Source organism: Oryzias melastigma, linkage group LG10, assembly GCF_002922805.2.
Source record: "Oryzias melastigma strain HK-1 linkage group LG10, ASM292280v2, whole genome shotgun sequence".
NCBI lineage: Eukaryota > Metazoa > Chordata > Actinopteri > Beloniformes > Adrianichthyidae > Oryzias > Oryzias melastigma.
In genome coordinates, this window is record NC_050521.1 from 13,984,899 (window position 1) to 14,008,729 (window position 23,831).

The window sequence follows — 23,831 nt, forward strand, 5'->3', positions numbered from 1 at the left end:
GTTTCGTTCACAGACTCAGTTACCATAGTGATTGATTCTGAGTTCAGCTTAACCCGCTTCTTGAAACAGGTTTGGTTTCACCCACTTTTACGGGTTTGAGTTATCTCTCTTTCTGAAACCAAAAACTCAGTTTTGCTGAATTTGGAGTTCATGAACTGAGAGTTCCAACAAAACCTGTTTCTTGGGGCTTTTCAGTAACAAGCTTTTCATCTCAAACACACCTACAGTTTCAGTGTCTGATTCCAGGGAGGAGTTAACACAAACTCACCCATCCAGGGGGCGGAGCTCTGTTCAGGTGTTCCTGAATCAGGAAATGAGGAAGTTGAGAGTTTTCCTTCATGTCAGAGCAGACGGAGCTCCAACTTTCTTCTTCTTCACAGTGAGTCTTTGCGTTTTCTTTTGTCTTCTCCATCATGATGAAGGCAGTGATGGCTCTGTGTGATCTCATCTGTGAGGAAGAGGAGCAGCAGAGGAAGATGCAGTTTTGTCTTCAACTTCAAAGAAAAAAGACAAAGCTGAGATTTTAACAGATCTGGAAAGAATAAGCTTCTTAGCTTTCCTGTTAGGCATTTTTCTGAGCTGCATGAGAACAAACTATTGGTTCCTCTGAGTCTGATGATCAGTTTCATTTCCAGGAACTAGTCAGGCCCCTCCCTTCAGCTCCATCAGGAGTTTCAGTGTCAGTAGATGAAGAGATGAAGGGGTTCATATTACATCTGGAAGGAGGAAATGAATGAAAGCTGAGAAGCAAACAGCTTTAAAGCAGAGTTAGAAGATAGAGGAGACAAACAGCAGGAGAACCTTCAGAAAACATCAGCATCTGCAGACTCTTTCCTCCGTCTGGATGTGAACAAACTCACAGAGACTGAACTCAACAACAAACGATCCTTTGTAAAGTGTGTTTATGTGAGCACAGAGCTGTGACGCCTTCATAATGTCACTGAAGAAACGTCCAGTCTGATTGGATCTGAAGACAGAAACAGGCGCTGAGTGTGAAGTAGTGATGCATCGTTTTATTTCGAGGTGTGTCGAGTAGTGGAAGAGGAGCCTTCCCGAAAGGCGCATCCAGGCTGCTTCATCTGGGAAAGAGCTGAAAATATTGACGTCTGAAGCTTCACTGCCTGGCTCTATCACATCACTGATTCATGGAGCAGTTCAGATTGTGTCGCAAGTTTTGAGAGCAGCATGAATATCAAGACTGAATCTGCATGAAAGTTCCATGCAGTGAGACATGAGGCTTAGAGGAAACTTATTTTTTCTTCTTTTTTTTAAATGAAATAAACCAAAGTGTCTCATAAACAATGATCACTCAATGTATCTATCTGTTACAAAAGCACAATCATTGTCCACAGCATGGATTTGTGTTCTAAAGAAAACCAATGATAGACAACATCTGCCAAAGATTCACTTTATTCCATAAGAATGGTTGTTGATGCTTCAAGGCTGTGAAGCTCCCATTTTATTTGGTGATGTGACACTACTGAAGCATCACAGTGTGTGTCGTTGTCAGGGGAGGGGAGGAGGCATTTCCGCAGAGGATTGCTTCTTTCAGGGGAGGAGCTGATCATGATGACGTCCGAAGCTTCACTGCCCGGGTGTACCACTTTACTGATTCATGAAGTGGTTCATTGAAAAAAATGTGTCATATAAACACACCAATCAGAACACTCTGGTCCAATCAGACTCATTTGGATCAAAATGTCTTTTCGATTGAGATAGGTGGATTATCCAATTGTGGTGCATGTAAACAATTTATTTACTGTGTGTCATTAATGCGCTGGCTTTAACATCATAGAGCAGGGGTCTCCAACTAATTTGGCGAGAGGTCCAGTAACTCTGTCAGCTTGGTAGACCGGGGTCCGAACATGCAAAAACATTCAGTCAATATTTCAATTTTCTGTCCTTTTATTTAATTACAACGTGTAGTTACATTTGCAAAGAACTCTTTTAGCTTATTGTCTCAACAAGTATTTCTCTCATTCCTTTTTGTACAAAAATACATACATGTACATGCATTGTACAGTTAAAAAAAAGATTGCACATAAACTTGCTTCCTTATAGTCCAATATGTGTGCTCTTTCACAAACTGTAACATTCTGCTGTCTGTCACTTAAAGTGCAACAGGTAACATGAATGTACCGTAAAAAGTCATTCATAGTTAATCCCTTTTCTTGTGCAAATGTTAACTTTCTGTTTTACAACAGTAAAGTAGGTTGCAAATAATGCTACATATTAAACAAAGTAATAACTTTCATAAGTACAAAAAACAATATAAACATAAATGTAAACTATAAAACAGACTTAAAGAGACGTAGATGGTACTTTGAATGGTGGTGTTGAGCTGGAACTGTATGGAGCTAAATTTGGGCCAATATTATTTGAAACCCAAATAAAACAAATTGAAAAAATATTGGTGTTTGGCCAAAAATTTTTAAAATGTCTAAATTTTTTTTTTTTACTGTTCCAAAATAAACGTAATTATTTTCAACTGAAAATGTTCTCTTTTTTTAGGTTTCAAACTCAGAATTTGAATTGCCAAACTGATTTTTTCAAGTTTAAACTCTTTTTTTTCTTTTTTTAATATAAAAAATTCAGTTTCAAAACTTTTGGCCTTGTTGTGGCTAACACAAAGGGCCAATCAAAACTTGATGAGAGTGATAACTTCAGTCCCAGTGTCTTCACTGACTCCTAGAGCTGTGAAAAATACGATCAGAAAATGTCTGTATTGTCTGTTCTATCATATTCGGAAGTTATCCCAAGACGGATGTAAAGAGAGAGTTTTATCCCGTACAAACCGTGTGTCCAAAACTCTGTTCTAGCAGAGTCAGTGAATGCACCAGGACTGAAGTTACCACACTCATCCATTTGATTTGGTCCTTCGTGTTAGACCCGCCACAAAGGGGCAAAAAGTTTTGAAACAGAAATTTTCGTATTCGAGAACGAACAAAAAAAATAATAATAAATAGAGTTGAATCTAAAAAAATGGAATTGAAATTTGTAGTTTTGAAACCTTAAAAAAATTGAACACTTGAAGCTGAAATTAAATTCATTTTAGAATGGAAAACATTTTGACATTTATCTTATTTTTTTTGCCAAACATCAATTTTTTTTCATATATAATATTTGTTTTATTTGGGTTTCATATAATTTTGGCAAAGGTTTTGCTCCTTACCCCTGCACATCCATGGGAAGCAGCTCGGTTCTTGTTGACGACAGAGGAATCTGTCGAACCTTTTCTTGAAGCTGCTGTCCCTCTTTTAATTTTTAATATTGTTTCTGTCATTGTCTCCATACACTCTTTAATCATTTCTAAGTGATTTTTTAGTGTTTGCCCAACATCCACTCGTGAGCTCGTTGTTGTGCTGTTACCGTCTGTGTGTTGTACGCTCGCACTGTACTTTCAGTTCGTATATTTTCCGTGACCACGTCACTCATTCTGTCGGGTAATTTGTGTCAGAAGTTTTGTGTTTTGTCTCGTAGCGCCACTTGATATCAGCGCTCTTAACAATACCAGCAGACTCCATGTTTATAATACAAACCAGCCTGTAGAACTCACTGCTGGTAAATAAAAGCGAAATCTTCGGTCCACTCATCTCGAAAGACACTATTTTCAGTCCACTTTTCTAATTGTTGATAGAGCCATTGTTCACGCACATTCCAGATAAGTATACGTCCCGACTACGTAAACATTAGCACACCACTTTGAACTTTTGCCGGTTGAAGGACCCCGGTCTGAACAGAGCTGTCCTCGCGCGCGCCTGTTCAAAAATCGCCGTGTAAAGATGAATGAAAAATCGTACTTTTTTATTAAAAATGTTTGGCGGTCCGGATAAAAGGGTCTCGGGGTCCGGGTCCGGACCCGGACCGCGGTCTGCCAGTTGGGGACCCCTGTCATAGAGGGTATGGCGCCCTAGAGGAGGCTTTGGAGCACGCGCTAAACTGGCCGGCTGCTCCACGTGAGCAAACCATTTCTTTGAGCAGATGATTAGATCCCAGCAGATGATGATGAGGGCTTCCCCTGCAGGTGAAGGCTGGAAGAAAGTGTGTGAGCTGATCCAGTGTATCCAGTCAGTCCAGCAGCATGGATCAGTGGGAGGACACACAGGAGGGAGCCCCTCCCTTGAAAAAAACAAGAGGTGGTAACCATGACAACCAGAGCAAAGCTCAGCGGTGAGATGGACATCTCCAACTGTCCAGGACTCTTCTCCATGTCAGAGCTCAGCACTCATACCAGCAACCTTCAGTCTTTACAGGAACCAACCTGGACATGGATCTGGACCTGGTCCTGGATCTGGATCCAGCTGTGTGTCCTTGAGGACTGACATATCAAAGGATTTACCTCTAAACTTCAAGTCCACCAGTCCAGGAGTGTACCAGTAAGTGTTTGTCAGATAATAGTTCAGATGATCAATAGTTTTCAGATGAATGATTGAGTTCTGGTTCAGTTCTTGATCTCTCTGATCAGACTCTCTTGGATCATCATGTGTGATCAGATCTTTTTAGTTGATCTTCTGAGAGTCTCTGAGATCAGAGATGTTGGAGAAGAAAACATGTTGACTGCTGACTCTGACTGACAGCAGCTACAGTCTAAAGAGAAGGATCACTGCTGACTCCTAGAATTCAGATCTTCATCATTTTGCAAACATCAGATTCTTCTAGTTTCACTTTCTACTATCAGAATTTCTATATTTCCAAAAGTAGAATTTGAATAATCTTTTCATGAAAAAAACGTGTTGTTTGACTCACACAAAATGATCAAACATTTGAGCTGAAACTCTAAAATTTTCATCCAAACATTTAATGTTATTCCAGACCAGGGGTCTTCAACCTGAGGTTCTGGAGCCACATTATGCTCTTCTGCTCCTCAAATAAATAAATAAATACATTGTTTGTCATATTAAAAAGTAAGTAATGATTCTTCTTTAGCACAGATTTAATTTTAGTTTGTCAAGAATATTAATTTATGACCAGAGTTGTTCTATAATAGTACAATTAAATGTCAAAAGTTTATTACACCACTGCAACTTTTGCTAAATAAAAAAAGTTCATGTAAACAAGCAGTAAATGCAAAATAAGAGTTTCCACAATCCAAACTATTAGTTAACCAACTAAAATATCGGAAGTTAAGGACCCAAGTCACCAAAATGAAAAAAAGAAAGAAAAGAATATAGAGACAAAGTGGATGGTGCGAAACATGACAGTAAAAAGATCTTAAATGAAATAATGTTAAGGAACAGAAATGCAAGTCCTTCTTTTGTTGAGGAAGAGAGATTCACCAAGGCGTTGAATTTGTGGTGAAGGTCATGGGCAGGAATGCAGATTACCATGACAACGGGCTTAGTTTATCACACCTTCGGCGGATTGTTTTGGTACAGTTGGGGGGGTTCCTGATTAGAGATGTCTGCTGAAAGTCCAGGTGATGCGTTATGGCGGAGAAATTCACAGATCTGGTCAATTTTCTTGATTCCCTCCAAGTCGAGCCGACATTTGCTCCATGATGGTTTCCAGCCTTCCAAGGGAGACTTTGATGCGATACACGCGGGCAGACAGAGCATCGATCGTGGCCTCCAGTCCATTCAATTTATCAGTCTGAGTCTGTACGTCTCTCTGTGTCCCAGCGCAAAGCACTCCCAGTCCGCCCTTGTCTGAGAGCCACTTCGCCACGTTACGGTACATCCAGGTTCCACCAGTTCCAATCAGCAAAAAACCGGAGACCAGTAATCCAATGATGTAAACACAAAAGGGCAAAAAGTTTTAAAACTGATTTTTTCATATTTGAAAAGGAAAACAAAACAAAATAAAAATAAATAGAGTTAAATCTAAAAAATAATCAAATTGAAATTTTTAGTTTGGAAACCTTAAAAAAAATGATAATTTGAAGCTGAAATTAAATTAATTTTAGAATGGAAAACATTTTCTGACATTTAATTATTATTATTTTTTTAGCCAAACATTAATATTTTTTTCAATTTGTTTTATTTGGGTTTCAAATAATATTGGCACCAGTATGGCTCCATAGCCCTGCACATCTCTGGAAAGCAGCTCGGTTCTTGTTGACGACAGGGGAATCTGTCGGACCTTTTCTTGAAGCTGCTGTCCCTCTTTTCCTTCTAATATTGTTTCTGTCTTTGCCTCCGTACACTCTTTAATCATTTCGGAGTGACGTTTTTGTGTTTGCCCAAATCCATTAAACTTGTAGTGAGCACTCGTGAGCTCGTTGTTGTGCTGTTAGCGTCAGTGTGTTGTACGCTCGCACTGTACTTTCAGTTTGTCTATTTTCCGTGACCAAATCACTCAAGTAATTTGTGTCAGAAGTTTTGTTTTTTGTCACGTAGCGGCGCTTGATATCGGCGCTCTTAAAAAAAGCAGCAGACTCCATTCTTATAATACAAACCGGGCTGTAGAACTCACTGCTGGTAAATAAAAGCGAAAGCTTCGGTCCATCATCTCGAAAGACACGATTTTCAGTCCACTTTTCTAATTGTAGATAGAATCGTTGTTCACAAACATTCCAGATAACTTTACGTCCCAATTACGTAAACATTAGCACACCGCTTTGAGCTTTTGCCGGTTGAAGGACCCAGGTCTGAACGGAGCTGTCCTCGCGCGCGCCTGTTCAAACATCGCCGTGTAAAGATGAATGAAAAATCATACTTTTTATTAAAAATGCTTGGCGGTCCGGATAAAAGGGTCTCGGGGTCCGGAAGTTGGGGACCCCTGTAATAGACCATTGTATTTTAACAGGTAAATTGAAGAGCTATGGTTTTACTGCCCCAGCTGTTGCACTAATTCAAAGCTATCTTTCTGGCAGAACTCAGAAGGTCTACTACAATGTTTGTTGGTCTGACAGTATAATGATAGAATGTGGACTTCCACAAGGAAGCTGTTTAGCACCTTTCTTGTTTTCTGTTTTTATCAGATATTTCCCTTGAAGTGTAAAACAGGCCTCCCTCAGTGACTATTTATGCAGATGACTCCACTGCTTACTATGCTGCAGATTCATGTGAAAAGCTTAATTCCATTCTGTCTAGAGAGCTTGCTCTGTTGCATGAGTGGGTCGTAGGAAACAAGCTTGTTTTGAATATTAATAAAACTAAAAGTATGATAATCGGGTCAAAACAAAAGTTATCACGTGAATCAATATTAAACTTAAGCATTGATGGTCAAAATATACAACAAGTAGTCAAAGCTAAACTGTTGGGTCTGGTCATAGTTTGTCCTGGACAGAACATATAAACACACTTGTTAGCAAAATGGGTCGAAGTATCGCTATTACAAAAAAATGTTGATATATAAAATGTGACACTTGAGAAAAAATCACTCTTTCTTAGCCTTAAGTCATTTGTCCTACTGTTGTGAAGAGTGGTCTTCTGTTTCACAAAAAGATTTAGCTAAACTACAAGTGGCCCAAAACAAAGCAGCTAGACATGTTCTTGGTTGTTCAGTTAGAACCAGAAGAAATCAAATGTATTCCACTTTAGAGTGGCTCAATTTCAATCAAAGATTACAGGTTACTCTGGGCACATTGATGTATAATGTACTGGACCTTAAAATTCCTCTGTGTATGTCTAATCAAATTGTTTACTGTGATTCAGTGCACAAGCACAGCACTAGAACTGCAACAAGTGGTCATATAAATACTCCATTCCCCAAATCTAATTTAATGAAGAAAACCGTTATTTAGCAAGCAATTTTCTTATGGAACAGTATTCCGAAGAAAATTCGTGAGCTCAACAAAAAGTTATGATTCAAAAATAAATTAAAGTGTCATGTATTAAATGGTATGTAATGGTTATGTATTGCAAACATATTTTGTTCATATCTAAAAGGCTAGTTCATTTATAAACCTTAATGTTTATGCTGTGAAAAAAAAGGACATTTACTGTTTTAAAACATAATGTTTATGCTGCAATTGTATTGGAAATCTATTGTTCTGTATGAATTGTGATTTCTGATTTGAATGGACCCAGAAAGACTAGCTGAAGGCTATAGCTCTTAGCTAATGGTATCCATATAAATAAACAAATAATAAACATTGGAAATTATCTTAAAGAATCTTTGGTGAACTGGAAAGAGAAAGAATCAGGGTTTTGGAGGAAGTTTGGTCCATTAAGATCTTAACTTACTTGTCCGAGATGACTTTCGGATGAAAACCATACGGCTGGAGATTATTGATATTGATGGACATTTTTATGTAGTAGCGGTGAAGATTTATGCTAGCGAGATTAGGGTTGGCCACCTATTGGGTTTTATGCGGTTCCGGTGCCAAAGTGGTTCTTTGGTTTTGGTTCCTAATCGGTGCTAATTTTGGTGCTTCAGTAATAAGAATAATGCCTGCATCTTCCCAAATCAACACATTTTCATTCCCAAGTCACAAAATGACGCATGGTTAGGACCTCTGCATCAAAAATTGGCATTTTGGGTGTTGTCGTTTTTTGACACGTTGATTGTTCCCATTAAATCAGTGCTCCATAACCTCTTTCACCACAAGCAGGTGGCCAGCCACTGTTTCTGTCTTTCTGTGACTGAGTTTGAAGAGTTGACTGTATATAAGAACTAGAATGAGAGTTGGAGGTAGATTATGAAAAGAAAAGGACCAAGGACAGAGCCTTGGGGAGTACCAGAGGTGAAAGTGGAGGGACGGTACTGGAAAGATGGGAGTTGTATGAAGTGTGAATGACCAGTGAGATGGGATTTGAACCAGTTGAAGGTGGTGTCGGTGATGCCAATGGATGACAGTCTCTGTAACAGGATGGAGTGGGAGATGGTGTCATGACAAAAAAGATACAACAGTTCATATATATGTGATTAATGGTAAATGATGTATACTTGTATAGCATTTTTCTACATTCCTCAAAGCCCCAAAGTGCTTTACAGTCACAGTTCCATTCACCCATTCACATATTTATGGTGGCTCCGCTGCTGAACACTGGCAACAACCTATAACCACCAGGGGCTGTTTGGGGTTTAGTGTGTTGCTCAAGGACACTTTGACACAGGGTCAGGCAAGGCGGGAATCAAACCTAAAATCTTCTAATAAGAGGTCGACCACCCTACTTCTGAAACACAGTTGCCCCTTGGCACAGAAGTAGCACAAATGTTGTCATGTAGCATAAAATAAAGAAACAATAAGCAGTGCTATATTTTTTAAAGAGTAAGTGTGGTGTTGGTGCTCTTTCTGTGTTTTGGTCGTGTCACAATGGTATTAAATGGCTCTTTTAGTATTGAAGGTTGCAGAACCCTGTTCCAGACTGAACGGCAGTCAGTGTTCATGTCAAAGTCCATCAGCTGTTCATGAAGAAGCAGATCCTCCAACACTCTGATGTTTCTGTGTTTGCAGAGGTCAACAGGTCACACAGAGAGTCCAGTCTGCAGCATCCAGCTGTGACTCTATGGAGAATGACTGGTCCAAATATGATCCTCCAGACTTTAGAACTGAACCAGGACCTTCAGACTCCCAGTAAGAACCAGTTTCTAGTGAAGAGAGCAGCGTTCAGATCTCAGCAGGAACAGCAATGTTATCATCAAGAACATCAGCTGATCATCTGGAACATCAACCATCTGCTGAGACCGCTTTAGGTCTGAGAGGAAAGAAAAGAGTTGGACACAAAGCTCAGTCTGTGAGGATGAAGCAAACAGCTGAACTTCCCTCTGACCTCAGTACAGACATGAGCTCCGAACACAGCTAACACATCATTAGACCAGGGATCCCTAAACTTTTTCTTGTGAGGGACACATAACAGTTTTCTTCTCTGATGGGGGGCCGGGGTCAGTGGCTGACAAAATAAGTGTAAAAATCGCAGTATGCATCTAAATTCAAATATTTAAAGTTTAAGAGAAGGCCACACATAACTGGATAGGAGCACGGACTGCAGAAGTGTGGAATACAAAGTCACACTATTTAGGTCTCATGACCATCACGTGACTAGACTGAAAAAAAAAAATCTAATAGTGTTTGAGGGGCAGGGCTGATGGTGGAGGAGGGCAGGGTTTGGGGACCCCTTCTTTAGACTCTGTTTTCAAACTGTCAATGCATTTGATCAGATTCAGCACAGTCTGGATCACATAATATCTAAGTCTGTAGAAGATCAGAGAGGATCTGCTCTATGATCAGAGTATGTCTGGAACTTCCAACTGACTGCTTTGATTGTTGTTCACTAACATTTTTCCTTAGTGTCCACAGAGAGAAGAAGAGGAGCGGACCCCAGTCTGCAGAAAGACCCAGAGCTGGTGAGTCAGAGCCTGATCATCTGCTGATGGATTCTTCTGGAAACATCTGCTGGGGTTGTGTTGAACACTCATGAAGGAGCTTTCTTCTCTGCTCTTTCACCAGATGTTGGTCTGCAGGAGATTTTTGGAGAACATCAGATCAGTCTGAGGAGCAGAAGTGAACATGTGGCTGAAGGTACTGAAGAAGCAAGAAGAGAAACGCTCCTCAACGAGGTCTACACTGAGCTCTACATCACAGAGGAACTGAGACGAGAGGCAAACACCCAACATGAGGTGATGCAGCTGGAAACAACCACCAAGACCAACAAGCTCCATGACACTGCAATCAAGAACCCAGACATCTTCAAAGTCTTCCCTGGCCAACACAGATCCATCAGAGTGGTTCTGACCAGCGGAGTTGCTGGAGCTGGAAAAAGCTTCTCAGTGCAGAAGTTCACTCTGGACTGGGCCGAGGGCTTGGAGAACCAAGACATTAGTGCTGTGGTTCCTCTTTCCTTCAGGGAGATGAACTTGATCAGAGATGAGCAGCACAGTCTTCTCACTCTGATCCAGCTTTTCCATCCAACACTCCAGAAGATCCCAGCAGAACAGCTGTCTGACTGCAAACTTCTGTTCATCTTTGATGGTCTGGATGAAAGCAGACTTTCTCTGGACTTCTACAACAGTCCAGTGGTGTCTGATGTCACCCAGAAGTCCTCAGTCAACGTGCTGCTCACTAACCTCATTCAGGGACGTCTGCTTCCCTCAGCTCTGGTCTGGATCACTTCCAGACCTGCAGCAGCCAATCAGATCCCTCCTTCATGTGTGGACAGACTGACAGAGGTACGAGGCTTCAATGATGCTCAGAAGGAGGAGTACTTCAGGAGGAGATTCCCAGATGAAGAGCTGTCCAGCAGAATCATCTCCCACATCAAGGGCTCCATGTCCCTCTACATCATGTGTGAAGTTCCAGTCTTCTGCTGGATCACTGCTGTGGTTCTGGAGAACATGCTGACCACAGAGCAGAGAGGAGAGCTGCCCACCACCCTGACTGACATGTACTCACACTTCCTGGTGGTCCAGACAAAGAGGAAGAAGAACAAGTACCAGCAGGAACATCAGACAAATCTGCAAGAGCTGACAGAGACTGACAGGGAAGTTCTTCTGAAGCTGGGGAGGCTGGCATTTGAACATCTGGAGAAAGGAAACATCATGTTCTACCAAGAAGACCTGCAGCAGTGTGGTCTGGATGTCACAGAGGCCTCAGTGTACTCTGGAGTTTGTACTGAGATCTTCAGAAGAGAGTGTGAGATCTTCCAGAAACCGGTCTACAGCTTTGTTCATCTGAGCGTTCAGGAGTTTCTGGCTGCAGTCTACGTGTTCCACTGTTACTCCAACAGGAAGGGAAAGGTCATTGAGGACTGCCTGAAGTACAACATGGAGAACACATCCCTGGATGATTTTCTGAGTAGAGTCATGAAGAAATCCCTGCAGAGTCAAACTGGACACCTGGACCTGCTTGTTCGCTTCCTTCATGGTCTCTCTGTGGAGTCCAACCAGAGACTCTTAGGAGGTCTGCTGGGTCAGACAGAGAAGAATCCAGAAACCATCCAGGGAGCCATCAACAACCTGAAGGAGATCAACAGTGAAGGAGTCTCTCCTGACAGAAGCATCAACATCTATCACTGTCTGATGGAGATGAAGGATCTCTCAGTTCATCAGGAGATCCAAGAGTTCCTGAAGTCAGAGAACAAATCAAGGAAGAATCTCTCAGAGATCCACTGCTCAGCTCTGGCCTACACTCTGCAGATGTCAGAGGAGGTTCTGGATCAGCTGGACCTGAAACTGTACAAGACATCATATGAGGGTAAACGGAGACTGATCCCAGCTGTGAGGAACTGCAGAAAGTTCATGTGAGTCCAGAAGTGATTGTGATGATAAATCAGATCAGTGTTCAGATCTTTAACATTCATCTTCTAGCATTTGTGGTCAATCTAACACAAGCATTAGAAGAATCAACACAAAGCAGGATTTAGTTTTGATTTTTAGAACCAAGTCAAAGGCTGAATTTGAATTCTTCTGCTACCCCTAGGCCTTCTCCCTACCTCTACACTTAGCAATCCAAATGGAGAGTTTTGGAAAAATGAAGTTCTCTAATTGACATCACTACCATTCTATGGTGTCATCAATAGTTGCTGGTCATCTAATTAATGCATAGCTGCCAGCACTCAGAAAATACATAAAATCAGTTTTATAAATAAAAAAAATCATGCTAAAACAAAAATTCATTACTTACATTTAAATGTGAATTTTTGCTTTAGAGCAGCACACCTACATGAAGAACTGTGTTTCTCCAATGCGGAACACCCTTGTGGCAGAGGAATAGAGAGCCTTCCACTGTTTAAGTTTCCCCTAAAAAAATATTTTGGACATCCTTACTCCTCCAAATGCCCCTCCAATTTTAGGGGAAGCAAGAAGCTGGACGAGTGTAGGAATAATTCAGATTCAGATACATTTTCCAGACCTTCTTTATTCTGTAAAAACCTTCTCACTGATGGCTCCACTCAGTGCTGCAGCTATAGACTACTTTAGTGATCATCTATTCTGTTCAGTTTTCCATTTAGACTTCTGTCTAATCAGATTACAAAGAATGAAAGGTTTGAAAATGATTGGAAATCAAAGATGAAAGAAGAAAATCAGTTTGTTTTTCACACATATTTGAGATTTTTAGATAAAGATCAAAGAAGGATCATATTTGTCCAAATGAAATTGAATCCAGAACCTACTGAATGTTTTGAACACAAAGAAGATGGTCCAGAATGAGAGGATGCCTTCATTTTCATTACAGCTAACTTAATACCTGCACAGGTTATTGTTCACCTGGACTATGATTTACCTGCATGCACTCAGCAGGTGTCTTTGAAATGGCTCTAGTTGTTTTGCCATTGTGATGCTCTAGAACCATGAGAACTATGATGTTCCAGATCAAAGCTATTTAACCATCAGCAGTCTGGATTCAGCTTTTTCTCTCTGTGAAACATCAGCAGCCTTATTGTTTGGTCTTTGGGTTCACTGTAAGGAGCATGAAGACAGTTAAAGGTCAGGGTGATGTCAGTTTGGTCTCTTGAGGCTCCTGTGGAAAAGATTCCTGGCTTTTAATGAGACACCTGAGAATCCACCTGTTTTTATTATTGTCAGACATTTCTCTGTTGAAGCTTCGCCCCCTGGCTTCTTTTTCTTTTTTTTTAAACTTGTCCTGTCTGAAACAAAAAGATACCAGCTGAGAGCCTCTTGTATTGGGCAGATTTTACTGTCACAACAGGGGATTATTGAGTAAAAACCCCTTATCTATTTTATGCTAAACTTTTTTTATATTGATTATGCTTGTAACTTTTTTTTTTCCAGTGGGACCAGACGTAAAAGAATGGGGGGGTTAAGAGATTCAGCTAAAGTTCACAAACACACTTGTGCATATAAACCCACACATATAAAGCCTTTCATTCTGTCATGCATACTATTTGTGCAAAGGTGAGCTGACACCTGTGCCCAGGTGAGTGTTTATGTTTAGCTGAGGGGGATTATGATGGAATGTACAAAGAGGGAGAGTGCCCGACCATCCCCAAACCAAGACCCCCCGCCGATGCAGCATCCAGGCAGGACACCCCCACACCCGCCACCGGGTCCGCAGAGGGAATCTGTCCCACGGGCAATCTCAGCCCAGCCAGAAGGGATGAATGAGGTTCTTTCCATCCACTCTGAAAGGCTAAAACTCCTGCAGCTCTGCTTTAGAAAAGGCTTTCTGAACTCCAGTCCCCAGGAACCATCAACCTGCATTATTTCCATCTTACCTGCTGAAACACACCTGACTGAGCTCAGCATGGAGCTCTACAGAGACAGATGATGAGTCACTGGAGGCAGGTGTGTTCATGCAGAGAAGCAGAAAAAGCCTTCAAGATGGAGAACTGAGGACTGGAGTTCACAAACAAAGCTTTAGAGCAGACTGAAGCTGTGGCTGTTTCCGAACAGCAGGTCACTATGAGAGGCAGACCATGATACTTCCACTGCATGCAGCTGCAGAGACAGGAAGAGGAGCAGGTATCAGGCAGACAGTTGTTGATGGATCTGTCAGCACAGAGAGCTGCATGTTAGTCAGGGACTGCACTCATGTTCACGCCAATGCTGGAGCTGATCCTGAAGGAGACGTTGTCATGGAAACGGCTTCCTCATGTCTGGAAGAAGCTGATCTTCAGGATCAGACAGGAGAAGATGCAGATGTTCTTCTAGAAAATGAAACAAAGAAGAAGTCAACAGCCATCTGCAGAGTTTGATTGTATTTCACCTTCAAAGCCAAAAGAACAACAATGCTGAGTCATCATTCCACAGAGAGTTCAGAGGAGCAGATAAGTGAAAAAACACTTTCATGTCAGTCAGCTGCTAACAGAATGTGCTGTTTCCATGACAACAACACAAACAGCTTCAAGACAGCATAAAGTCGAGATTTAGAAAAGCTCTTTCAGAATAGAAACAGTCACTTTAGCCTCTTTCTACCAAGAAGACCTTCTGGAAAGTTATGCCTGAAGGTTGGTGCTGCTGTGGTTCTGTTCATGACGGGAGACGTGGATCTGAGGAGGAAACTGGATCCAAAGTTCTGCAGCCGAACAGGAAGATGAACTGTTCTTGTCTACAGCTTCAGAAACAATAAAAATATGAAAACAGAAAAATTGATCAGAAGCAGCATTTCAAACTGTCAACATTCATCATCATGATGGTCAGAGTGACAGCAGTCAGTCTCTGTGATCCAGATGTTCTACTGTCAACTTTGTGGTCCAGACCTCAGATCACTGACAGACTGAGGACAGCATGAAGCTCCATGGAGCTCCACCTTCTCTCCTCCAGCTGCAGATGAAAGCAACACCAAGATGAAGGTCTGAGAAAGACTGATGAGGAGGACTGTTTCATGATGAAGATGAAGCTCTGATGATGAGACAAATGTCCAACTGCACCTTCATCACAGCCTGAAATCATCACAAAATCATCGGTTTCTGTCTTTCTTTCTCTTCACAGACTTTCAGTGCGATTTGGACTCTCAGAGACTCATTATGAAATTGTGGCATCAGCTCTGAAGTCCAACCCGTCCCACCTGACAGAACTGGGCCTGAGAAACAACAGCCTAGATGATTCATCCATGAAGGTTCTGTGTTCTGGACTGGAGAGTCCAAACTGCAGACTGCAGACTCTGAGGTCAGAAGATAAAAGTTACTAGTTGGTTCATTTCTACATTTGTTCTTCACTGAAGCCGAAAAAAATTGATTAAAAGATTTTCTGAATTTTCCCAAACTCAAGATTTTCTTTTGATCAAAGTTAGGAAACAGTTGAGGAATATCCCTATGACAAGTTTTTATTTGTAGATGGTAGTAAAGGTGATTTTTTTTTCCGGAGGGGGGTGGGGGGGGGGTCATAATGGTGCCCTCTTTCTGAGGTCAAATGTTGACAAACCTTCAATGGTGGTTGTAGACTTAAGCTAGCGACATATGCGTGACATTTTATGAAAATTGCTACAAATGACAATATCAATCACAAAATATTACACTTTGCCACAGCATGGCCACCAAGCTGTAGCTCCTGTGGCCATCTCATGATGATTTCAAAACTTCCTTTGGTTATCCCCGACATGCGTGTTTGGTTTTTCTTAGTTATTTTGAAACCCTTTTTTTTAAGCAATTTTTTTTTCCCCCATTCATTTCATTACAGTTTCGGCCGCAATGATTGGGGGACTAGGTTGTTCACTGTGCCAAAATTCCTTTTCACCAGATACTCGGTGTGTGTGATTTTTGGTGACTTTTCGCACTTTTGGCAAGGGTCAAATTTCCGCTAAAATGTGCAGAAATGTTTCCGTATGCAAAAACAACATGGTCCTTTCTTTCAGTGACTGCTGAAGGCCTTAAAAAGAATCTAACATAAATAAATAGAGAAAAGACGTACAAATGATAAACCACAAAAGTCATAAAATGCTTAAATAAACAAGTTCTTTAGAAGATATTTAAAAGCTAAGTTAAAAAGATGCGTTTTTAATTTACTTTGAAAAAATCTCCATAAAAAACAAGTAAAAATCATCAAAACATTAGTGACCATTCAAGCACTGCGCTGTGTGCTTGTGTGCAACTGTGTGCACTGCCATGTTTCTCAGCTCTGAATGAAGAATCAGAAACTTTGATGGATGTAAGCAGATATTTACCGTCTACCAGGGATGTAGTGTGCGTGATACGCTGGTAAACGCTATATATCCACTAGCCCTCATGCTCTCTCATGGGGTCCAGATGACCCTACCCTTATATTGATGTGTGATTCCTCCCATGACAAAAGTGGACAGGATTTAATGTCTGCCACTGACACCAGTAAAGATAAAAAATCCTTGGAAAAATAGTACAGGTATCTTGCGGGGCCCAGATGTCCCAACCTTTAATGCAAACATGCGCTAATATACACATTTTTTTTAATTATAAATAGAAATAAATATTTTAAAATATTTTAAAGGATGCAAACTCTCATGCATTGGCCCTGAGACTTAAACATTTGATTTCTCATACTATCATGCCTCACCTCTATTTCTCATGCTGAAATATAATTAAAGTTAGTGTTTTTTCCTGTTGATTTTTTTAAATGTATCTGTTTAAGCTGACAAAAACGCATAAATTAGATCTGCAGAGACAGTGGTGAGCCAATTACAATATCTGGGGATCTCTGTTAACTCGGTTGATTGCACAATCTATTACTGAGTTGCACTTGCATCCTACATAAGTTAAGCATAAACAAGAGTTCATCTCCTTTGACTTCACATTTTCCAGGTATGTAGGCTACTTTGAGAATTAATAACATGAAGTTCTAAATATAATTTACTTGTTTTAGTAGTCTTACAGAAAACAAATCATAAAATATCTCGTAAACATAATGTATGGCATGAATTGAATTAAACCTGTCTGATGATTTTATTGTTGGTTAAGCAGCTGAGGGCCTCGTTAATCAATTTCAGCTGTATTGGTGTTCATGGAATTAACAACAGGTGCACTTCAGTGGCAACAATTAGAAAACCCTCCAAACAGGACTGGTGTTACATGTGGAGGTCATTTCAAGTTTCTCCCTCTTGATCTTTTTTGGCTGGTTTTCCACTCGTGCTGATTTTGGCTTGATAATTATCTCTACTGGCAGTATGAGGCGATTCCTTAACCCTACAGAAGCTGCACAGGTTGTCCAACTTCTCCAGGATGGCACATCCACACGTGCTGCAGCAAGAAGGTTTAATGTGTCTCCCAGCACAATCTCCAGAACATGGAGGAGATTTCTGGAGACTGGTGTGTTACGGCTGGCTCTGAACCACAACAAATAACGGGGAGACGAAACTGGTTTTTAGCACCAAGTATTTTTAATGTGCATACGAAAACCCAAGAGAGCAGGGAGGGCCAGGAGAACCAGAGCTGCAAACAACGGATCTGGCTGGCAGGCGTAGAAGGGTCTCTTCCAAGCACCTCTAAGGTGGATGTTTTATCTCCATCCTCTGATTGGAAAACAACTGCACCTGTGCAGGAGGAGGAGCAAAGGGACAGGCAGGAGAAGCAGACCCAAACGGCCCAGGGCCGTAACACCCTCCCCCTAAAAAGAAGAAGCCCCAAATACAAAAAGAAAAATAAACAACCTGGGGTGAACATGGGACAGCTGGAAGGATCTGGCAACTCGACATCCAGTGCCCCTACCATATGAGGGAGGGAAGCAAGACAGGCAGAATGAGACTCCAGGAGGTCAACATCCGGGACCAAAGACCTCGCAGGCTCAGGCGTTGAGCAGGGGGGACCTGGTTCCACCGTATGATCAACCTCAGCAGCAGGACAAACCAAGCCCTGAATCTCTTCCAATGCGGCACCTGGCTCCTGCTCCATCACCAAGCACTCAGTGGTCTCAGAAAGACAGCCAGGCAGGGAAGCACAAGCCACCCTAACAGAAGGGGGGACGTCAGCCCAGACTGTTTTACCAGTGATGTAATTCCCCAAGATGATCTGGACGCACCCCCATCGACACCTCCCCCTGGAAAAAAACACAACAAAACACAAGTCTATGGCGAGGGACACTCAAGACATCCAGGCTCATTCCCATAAAAGGAATGAGCCTGTCTCGGAGAGCTGGACAGGGCCGTAGAAAGTCCTCAACCCCTCAGCAGGACCGATACCTGCTCCTTTGTGCACGGCGGAACAGGCTGAGCACTGCTTGTGCCCTACAGAATGACCTCCAGAGGGCCACTGGTGGGAATGTCTCTACCCAAACAACTAGGAACAGACTTCATGAAGGTGGCCTGAGGGCCCGACGTCCTGTAGTGGGCCCTGTGCTCACTGCCCAGCACCATGGAGGTCGACTGCCGTTTGCTCAAGAACACCAGAATTGGCAAGTCCGCCACTGGCGCCCTGTACTTTTCAGAGACGAGAGCAGGTTCACCCTGAGCACCTGTGATAAACGTGAAAGAGTCTGGAGAAGACAAGGAGAACATTATGCTGCCTGCAACGTTGTTGAACATGACAGGTTTGGTGGTGGGTCAGTGATGGTCTGGGAGGCATATCCATGGAGGGACGCACAGACCTCTACTGCCTAGGAAATAGTGCTCTGACTGCCATAAGGTATCCAGATGAAATCCTTGAACCCATTGTCAGACCCTATGCTGGTGCAGTAGGTCCTGGTTTCCTCCTAATGCACGACAATGCCCGGTCTCACGTGGCAAGAGTATGCAGGCAGTACCTGGAGGATGAAGGAATTGAATTGACAATTGAATGGACAAATGATGGTCTATTAGGCGCCGCCAGGTTGCTCCTCAGACTGTACAACAGCTCAGGGATGCCCCTCACACAGATCTGGGAGGAAATGCCATAAGACACCATCCGTCGTCTCATTAGGAGCATGCCGTCACGTTGTCAAGCATGCATACAAGCTCGTGGGGGCCACACAAGATACTGAAAAGCATTTTGAGTTGCAGAAATTAAGTTTTGGAAAAAATGGACTAACCTGCAACATCTTCATTTCACTCTGATTTTATGGTGTCTACACAATTGAGCCCTCCGTAGGCTGAAAACCTTTATTTCCATTAAAAGACTTGGCATCGTTTTGTTCTTAAGACACTGCCCTGTCATTATTTGTATAGATATCCAAGTTCATATTGAGATCTGATGTATATAATGTGTTTCTTTAAAGTGCTCCTTTAATTTTTCTGAGCAGTATAGAAAGAGGAAGTATTGCTGGCTCCAAAAAGCAAAAATCCCAGAGGCTACTTCAGGGAAATTAACAGCAATTATTCAGTCATTCTATTAGTCAGAATAACCATTCTGGCTCTGATCCCTTTTTTATACACGTTTTTGCTAATCCTCATTTTTCAAGATATTTACAAGATATTTACAAGTTATAAACCAGCCAATCATATGCTTTAATATAAGCATCTGGTGCCCCTTGAACATTTGAAATATTTGATTGACAGATTCTCCTGAGCCTGGTTTCAGTGGAAGGAATGTGGATTTCCAACAAGCTCAGTTCTGATTGGTGACAGTAGTTACCTTAGAAACAAAATGTTGACTTAGACAAACTGAGACCAATCACCACTTACTAATGTCGTCTGGCTCCAAATGGCTGTGTTCGTCACATAGAAAAATGGTGACTAAATTGACTTAATTTGTTTGGGACTGTTCTCTCTTACAGTTCTCTCATACAGTCGATAGTTGATCTTCAAATGGCCTATGCCATGCTTTTTTAAGCCTTTCAAAGTAAACTATATCCATACATATGATCATGTATTACCTTTGGAACACGAAAGAATACATTATTCATCAAACAAGAGTTGAGGTTTTTTTTTGTTTGTTTGTTTTTTCATACCCGAAGAAAAACACTCAAACTCTGAGGCTCCGCCTGCCACTGTGTGTGGCAGGCATTTGTTCCCTCGCCCATATTCCTAATATTCAATGTGCAGGGTTCATTACAAATGTATTTAATATTTTATTGATGAATCCTTTGATGCTCTGCTATAAATTTTGGTTTCAATAGCAGCGATTGCATTACACATATGCGCAAAACTTCACTGAAATTCTAGAAATGTCAAAAGAACAGAATTTTGGAATGAGACTTTTTCCATTAAATCATGATTATATGAATAAACAAAAAACAACTTGCACAATAATTCATTAAAAACATGGCGATAGATAAGAACAAGGACTGTTTTAAGTTTTCAACTAAAAGGGAGCATATGGGTGACGTCACAGCAGTATCGGAGCAAATGTGCAGCGCAACTATTTCATTGGCAGTCGCAGATGAGAAGCCTGCTCAGCGGTATTACTAAAAAATAAGCATCTGGACCATTTTTTGTGTTTGAAAACAAGATCCATTCAAGGCTCTGTCATGACACTAGCACTCATCATTATCTGTCAAAGGAGACGTCTGCGTCTTATTCAAGCAGCAAAAGTGCGACTATACAGATGAAGCAATTATGAGGAAATCTTGGTTGGTGATTTTACGGAGGAATTCCGTATGATACGCAATTTATAATGCATTTCTGAGTATTCCGCTAAAAACCTGCTCCCTCAGCACCAGGCCCTCACATACCCATGAAAATTAGTTGGTTCTCACAAGTAGGCTTGGGCACCGAAGTTCGGTTCCAAGTAGGAACCGTTATGATTTGCGCGGTTCTACCGAAACCGAAAGATGCGGCTGCAAACGGTGCCGGATTTCGGTTCCAAATTCCATTGAAGTTTCATTTGTCTGTGGACATGTCAATCACTTGTACTCCCTTCTGATTTTTTACGATTCAGCCTATCTATTTACTTTCTTGTGTTCGTGGGCGGGCTCAAATAAAAAACCGCCGAGATGGTCGGCTTCCGCAACGTCGGTGGGCGGGACTTTCGCTGTGAATAGTGGAGTTTCCGCAATTTTTAAACAACGCTGGAGCCCCATCCCAAAATGAAACAATGAATCGTTTCCTCCTTGTTGGGTTGCTAATAGCAGAAAGCTCGGCTCGGCTCCGCCCACCACCACAGCGGGTCGTCATCATCTGCTGCGCTTTGCAGCCGTGTGATTGCCATTTATCTTCCGCCTTATTTTATTGAAATAAAATATTGCTTTTGCCCAAAAACAACTGCAAATAAATGCCACATTCCTGATTTAATTTAATAAAATGTCAGGCTAAAATTTCAAGGACGTTTAAGTTTATTTAAGACGGAGTTTTATATTATGCTTTATATTACGTGCGCACAGCTGCACGGCAGGAGGGAGTCTGCGCTTGTTTGAAGCCGTTCTGCTTTGGATTTAGGAAGATAAAGGCATTATTTTTTATTACTGAAGTACCGCAATAAGCACCGAAAGGGAACCGAAACCGAAACAAAAGAACTGCGGTAGCACCGGAACCGCATCAGATCCCATCGGTGCCCAACCCTACTCACAAGGTGACGTAGACCAGTGGTCCCCAACCATCGGGCTGCGGACCAGTGCCAGTCCATGGATCCCTTTCCACCAGGGCGCGGAAAAACTAAGAAATTATGCCCATTATTTTTTTTATGAGGCTGAAATCTTTTATTTTGAAAATCGACTGGATTCTCTCATTTAGCTTGAGCGCTTAAAGCAGTCTGGTGGTGTGTAACACAAGAAAAGTTGCATGTGGAACCTTTGTAAATTTATGGGATAATTCGTTAACCACTCATGACATGACAGATATTTCTGGGCATGTTAAAATTATTTATTCTGATCAAACGTGGGTTGTATGTAAATGTTTGTCATAATCAGACATAATTTTTCATGTATATGATCTTTGATCCGATCAACATAATGTTGGTGTCATGCCTTGATTGGCTGGATATCGACGTGCTCTAAGATTGACTAGTTATTCTGGTGCTTTGTTTTGCTTCCCTTTTTTATTTTTTTTTAGGGGCAAGCTTGAATAAGCTAAGCTTCTGCCTGCTCTTTTTTAAATGTGTCCGTATTATTTTTATTGATGATGATGTAGTTTTCATTATTACTGTCCCCTATATGTGGCATATTGCATGCAACTCACTATTGACATATTTGAAATAAATTTAAATAAAAAAATTATTTTCATCATTGAACAAAATTCAAAATATGAACATGCTGCATAACAAAACAAGCAAAGTCCCAGAAATAGAAATACAATTTTGTCATTTCAGAAATAACAAATCAAATCATTCTGTTTTCTTTGCTTGTATTTTTTCATCGGAGCTTGACACCTGGCATCCTTTTTTAGCAATGAGTGGGTATGTTTGGAGGGAGTTCTTGTGTCGTAGAGTTTCTAAGGATGGACTGCAGATTAGTGAGACCTCAGTAGAACAAGTCATCAGATCCTACAAAAGAACAGAAAAAAAAATGCCTGAAAAGATAATAAATAATAAATTAAAGCGGCTGGGTGGCTCAGTGGGCTAGGTGAAGGGCTGGCACGCAGAAGCCCTGGGTTCGATTCCCAGGGTTGTCCACTGATCTCCATCCAGATTGGGTCCCTAGGCAAGACCCTTGATGCTGCTGCCTAACTGGGTCCCTGTGCCCTCCAAATGCAGGGTTGCGTCAGGAAGGGCATCGGCATAAAAACTGCCAAATCACTGATGCGAAACAGTGGGTGCTGTTTCGCTGTGGTGACCCCGAAAGTGAAAGAAGATATTATGGCTGCTATCTCATCAGCATAAAAATATTAAATGGGAGCCCACCCACTGCACTTGACTTACACACACACAAGCACTGATATTTAAAATCAAATCAAAATATGGTCAAACTCTGTTTGCCTGACCTCCAGCTCCCATCACTGCTCCTGAACACTCTTTTCTGTCTAACTTCAGGTTGGAGAACTCCAGTTTGTCAGAGATCAGCTGTGAAACTCTGGGCTCAGCTCTGAAGAACAACCCGTCCAATCTGTTAGAACTGGACCTGAGCGGTAACATCCTGCAGGATTCAGGAATTCTTCATCTGTGTGGTTTTCTAGAGAGTTCATACTGCAGACTGCAGACTCTGAGGTCAGTAAATTAGAATGACAGTTCATGTGTTTGGCAACAGTCTGTCACTAGAGGCTGCTTTTTACTGCCTTTGTAAAGCTGCCCTTAAAGCTTCTGCACCCACTGTCAAAGCACAAGATTTTATTATGCACCACATTTCTGTGGATGATATACTTGCGTCATTTCCCAATGAAACCGAAGTAATGTATACCTTGGAAGCTTCACAAAGGATGTTCGCAGAGTCAAATACACGTCTCCACAAAATGCCCTAATGTGTTTGCTCAGCTCTTATTGATTTATTTATTTTATTTATTTATTTATCTTTCTTCTTTATTGATTTTATTTAACATTATATGTATTTAATCTCAATTTCAATGTTATTTATTTATTTTACATACATTTCATGTATTTCATTTTATTATCTTACTTTCATTTTACCCCCAGCGTTTCCTGTGGGATCTGTCATATCAGGATTTGCTCACTTGGTCTGGGGTCGTTGCCGTGGTTCTCACCCTTGCTGGGGCAGCTGGAGTCCTGCACTTCAGCCTCACAGCTGTGGAGTGGAATCCATTGCTGTCCCGGTCTTGGTGGGCGCCGTGGCAATGTTCCTTTGAC

General features: G+C 41.5%; 2 protein-coding genes and 1 long non-coding RNA gene across 15 annotated transcripts in view; 2 read left to right on the forward strand and 1 right to left on the reverse strand.

Moving 5' to 3' along the window:
• The window catches only part of LOC112153685 (protocadherin gamma-C5), a 529,198-nt gene that overhangs the window by 125,191 nt on the left and 380,176 nt on the right, over positions 1–23,831 (reverse strand). The window lies entirely within an intron of this gene.
• On the forward strand, positions 4,028–9,380 carry LOC118599239. Its single transcript, XR_004948531.1, has 3 exons — positions 4,028–4,170; positions 4,245–4,376; positions 9,341–9,380. It is a non-coding gene; the product is annotated as an uncharacterized LOC118599239 (long non-coding RNA).
• On the forward strand, positions 9,393–18,199 carry LOC112153275 (NACHT, LRR and PYD domains-containing protein 12-like). The gene is made up of 5 exons (XM_036214039.1): positions 9,393–9,460; positions 10,175–10,230; positions 10,334–12,122; positions 15,274–15,450; positions 17,920–18,199. Exons 1-5 carry the CDS (start codon positions 9,393–9,395, stop codon positions 18,197–18,199), a joined length of 2,370 nt encoding a protein of 789 aa, XP_036069932.1.